General features: G+C 66.1%; 1 protein-coding gene across 1 annotated transcript; it reads right to left on the minus strand.

The window, feature by feature from the left end:
• Positions 1-243: 243 nt before the first annotated feature.
• Positions 244-2,727, minus strand: NKX3-2 (NK3 homeobox 2). The gene is made up of 2 exons (XM_061191246.1): positions 2,268-2,727; positions 244-767 (listed from the first exon to the last, which is right to left on the minus strand). The coding sequence occupies exons 1-2, from the start codon at positions 2,725-2,727 to the stop codon at positions 244-246; spliced, it is 984 nt and encodes a 327-aa protein (XP_061047229.1).
• Between the last annotated feature and the right edge of the window lie 605 nt (positions 2,728-3,332).

The raw sequence follows: 3,332 nt of genomic DNA on the forward strand, positions 1-3,332 counted from the left end.
GGTAGGAACAGGGTCCCTAGGCCATAGGATGCCTCTGTTCAAACTAGAAAAAGGCGCCCCCCTCTGGGTAGACCCAGTCCCGCTGCCAGGGCGCACGTCCTGGAGAGCAGAGCCAGGGCTGGATTTCATCCTCCACCTGCCCCCTCCGCGGGGCGCCCCAGTACAGGGCACAACCTGCACAGCCATCAGCGCCCGTCTGGAGCTGGGGCGCGGGGATCATTCGCTGCCTCACCCCAGGCCGGCTCACTGGGTGCCCGCGGCGGCCGCACACGTGGAGAGTGCCCAGCCGGGGAGGCAGTAATAAGGGTAATAGTAGGAGGGCTGCAGTGGCAGCAGCGAGGGAGGCCGCAGCACCTCTCCGGGCAGGTACTGTCTCTGGTCGTCGCGCACCAGTACCTTCACTGCCACCTTCTTGGCGGCGGGCGCCGAGGCCAGTAGGTCGGCGGCCATCTGTCGGCGCTTGGTCTTGTAGCGACGGTTCTGGAACCAGATCTTCACCTGCGTCTCGGTGAGCTTCAGCGACGCGGCCAGGTCTGCGCGCTCGGGCCCGGACAGGTAGCGCTGGTGGTTGAAGCGGCGCTCCAGCTCAAAGACCTGTGCGTGGGAGAAGGCGGCGCGCGAGCGCTTCTTGCGCGGCTTGGGCGCCACGGGCTCCTCCTCCTCCTCTGCGCCGCCCGCGGGCCCGCCGCCGCTGCCGCTGCACAACGTGGGCACGCGTGCGCCTCCTGTGCCAACGCCGTCTTCCTCGACCCTCGGGCTGCGGTCGCCTGTGGACCCAGTGGGAACAGAAACGAGACACTGTCAGTGCCGCAGAGGAGTGAGGTCCGGCCTCAACCGCTGTGGTCGGGGTGGGGGGCGGAAATACACTTTCATGCCGCGGGAGTGGTGGGGAGGGCCTGGAAGCCGCAGGTCCGGGAGGCAAGTCTTAGAACCCTGCCCCACTCGCTTCCTGCAGCTAATCTTGTTGTGAGCCGGCAACGAACTCAGCCGCTGTATCAACGCTGTGCTGCCAAGATCCAGCTCCTCGCCCTCTCTGGGCTCCAGGCTCCTCTCAGCAATGTGGGCATTGAGCCTGAGCATCCTCTCAAGCCTTCTCCTCCCTCAGCCCTCAGCCCTCAGCCCTGGGGTTCTAGATGGCGTTTCGGATACCCTCCCTGGGTTCACCCGCCTCCCCACACTCACGCTCACACACGCATCGTCACAGCACACACGTGTTGGCTGCACGTAAAGAGCAAGTGGGGAGACGGATCCTGGAGACAGAAGTATTCGGAGTCTTACGCCCCCATCCACCCGGAATTGTGGGAGGGCTATGGCAATAGGCTGAGCCAAGGCCATAGGTAGGCTTCTCCCTTTCTTACAAAGGCAATGAAAGGAGGGCTGGGATTGGGGGTAGAGGGGTGTCCCTGCTTCGAATCCTTGGACCCTAATCTGACGCCAGCTCCTCCGCCTCTTCCCCGCTCTCCCCTAGCAGGGAGGTCCAGCACTCTGGCCTGCAGCAGATAATATTTGCTTGGGGCCAGCATGAGGCCTACAGCACCGTCCAACCGACGGGGCAGGCACGGGGGTCTTTCTGACCAAATGACGTGCCAGCTCGTGGTTGAGGAGGTTCCTCCCCATGCTGAGTCTGCGATGACCTAAGTCAAGCCCCTCTGCCTTCAGCTGGCTGCAGGGTTTGCCTTCAGCTCTTGGGTCCTCAGCCCGGCACAGGTCTCCTGGGCCTGGGGTCTGGGAAAGCTAAATAAACCCTCCTCCCGAAGCTCGGGCTCGGCTGGCCTTCGGCTCACTTGAAATTATCCCTCGTTACCTATCTTTGAGCTGCGGGGCGGACTCTGAGACCTCGAGCTGGGAGCATCTCTGATCTCTGGGCCAGGGCCTGGATACTGGCTACCCGAGGTTTCTGGGACCCTCGCTCTTCCCTTTCCTCGATTTTGGGGATTTGGAGACAGACTCAGCCGAAGGCACTGGCAATGGACTCAAAGCCAGGGTGCAGTGGTTCTCTCCCAGTCTGGTCTAAAGCACACTGCCCCACGACGTCGTCTGAGGCTTTACCCCAGGACGCAGCGTTCTGAGGAGTTTCTCGGTCCTCTCTCGGGCTCATTTGCCGGAGAGTTAGAGCAGCCCGCGCCGGTGCGCAGAGCTTAGGGTCTTGGCTAACCCGGGGGGCCCAGGGAACAAGGTGCTAACAGCAGGCCCACCCCACTCGGCGTAGTTGCTCTCCTTGCCCAACCCCTCAGCCCGGCCCCCTTCCCCGCGAAGCCTCAGCCGACCTGAGACGCTGGCCGACATCTCACTGTCGCTCCGGCCCGCGGCTTCCTCCTCCAGGTCCTTGGCTGCAGGCAGCTCACAGACCGGCTGGCCGAGGCCCAGGGTCGCCCCTGCACGGCAGGCCCCGCTGGCCCCCGGCGGGTCCGCGCAGCGCCGCCCGCCCTCGTTCTCCTCGCTCAGCGCCGAGTCTGAATCCCAGCCGCCCGGACTCTCCGTGGTCCGCCCCGCAGCCGTTCTGGTCCCAGGAGGCGACGCCAGCAGAGAGTCCTCGGCGCCCCCCAGCGCGCCCGCGTCTGTCTCCCCAAAGAGCCGCCAGCAACAGACAGCGGGCGCCGCTGCCACCGCTGTACCGCTGGGTACGGGGCGCCCCTCCGTCGCGGGCAGCCCGCCGCGCTCCTCTTTCTTGTTGAGGATCGCCTGGATGGAGAAGGGCGTCAAGGTGTTGGCGCCGCGCACAGCCATCTGCGCCGCGGGCCGGAGCTGCCGACCGGGTGGGCGGCTGGGGCGCGGGGCAGCTCCGAGCTGAATGGAGCGCGCGGGCCGCCGCAGCGCGAGTGAGCCCCGCGAGCGAGGCCCCTGCAGCCCACTCCTGGGCTGCCCAGCAGCCTCCGCCCCCCTCTGGCCCCGGATCAACGCCGACCCTCACCCCCACTTCCGAGGCCCACCCCGCCCAGAGACCCCCTCCCCCCCAATCCAGCGCCAGAAGCTCTCCTTTCGCAGCTCAGCTGGATTATCTCATCGCCTCGCGCCCTTAGGGGCGGGCCGGGGTCTGGCCCTCGGAGGACGTGGGGGGAGGATCAGTGAGGCCCCTCTGCGGCTGCAATCCCCTCCTGAGCGCCTCCGGGGTGCACCGCCCGAGTCACTTTTTCTTTGCGCCTCTGTCTCTTCCCCGCCTGCAGGATTTCGCTTCTGGATCGTCGTCTCCTTTCCCTGCTGGGCCGGCTCTTCCGGAGCCCACCCCCAGCGGCGGCGGCGGCGGCGGCGACGGCCGCTGGATTCCGAGAGGCGCGGGGCACCCTTTTACCCCCTGTCTTGGTTTTATCTGTTTCTTCTCTCTTTCCTTCCCC

This window comes from Eubalaena glacialis, chromosome 5 (assembly GCF_028564815.1).
Source record: "Eubalaena glacialis isolate mEubGla1 chromosome 5, mEubGla1.1.hap2.+ XY, whole genome shotgun sequence".
In the NCBI taxonomy this organism is placed as follows: domain Eukaryota; kingdom Metazoa; phylum Chordata; class Mammalia; order Artiodactyla; family Balaenidae; genus Eubalaena; species Eubalaena glacialis.

What these genes read in the sequence shown, in the direction of transcription:
- NKX3-2 (XM_061191246.1), bottom strand. Translation starts at nt 2,727, where the DNA reads ATGGCTGTGCGCGGCGCCAACACCTTGACGCCCTTCTCCATCCAGGCG. An exon ending in GATGTCGGCCAGCGTCTCAG is followed by an intron (nt 768 to 2,267) that starts GTCGGCTGAGGC and finishes CTGGGTCCACAG; the next exon opens with GCGACCGCAGCCCGAGGGTC.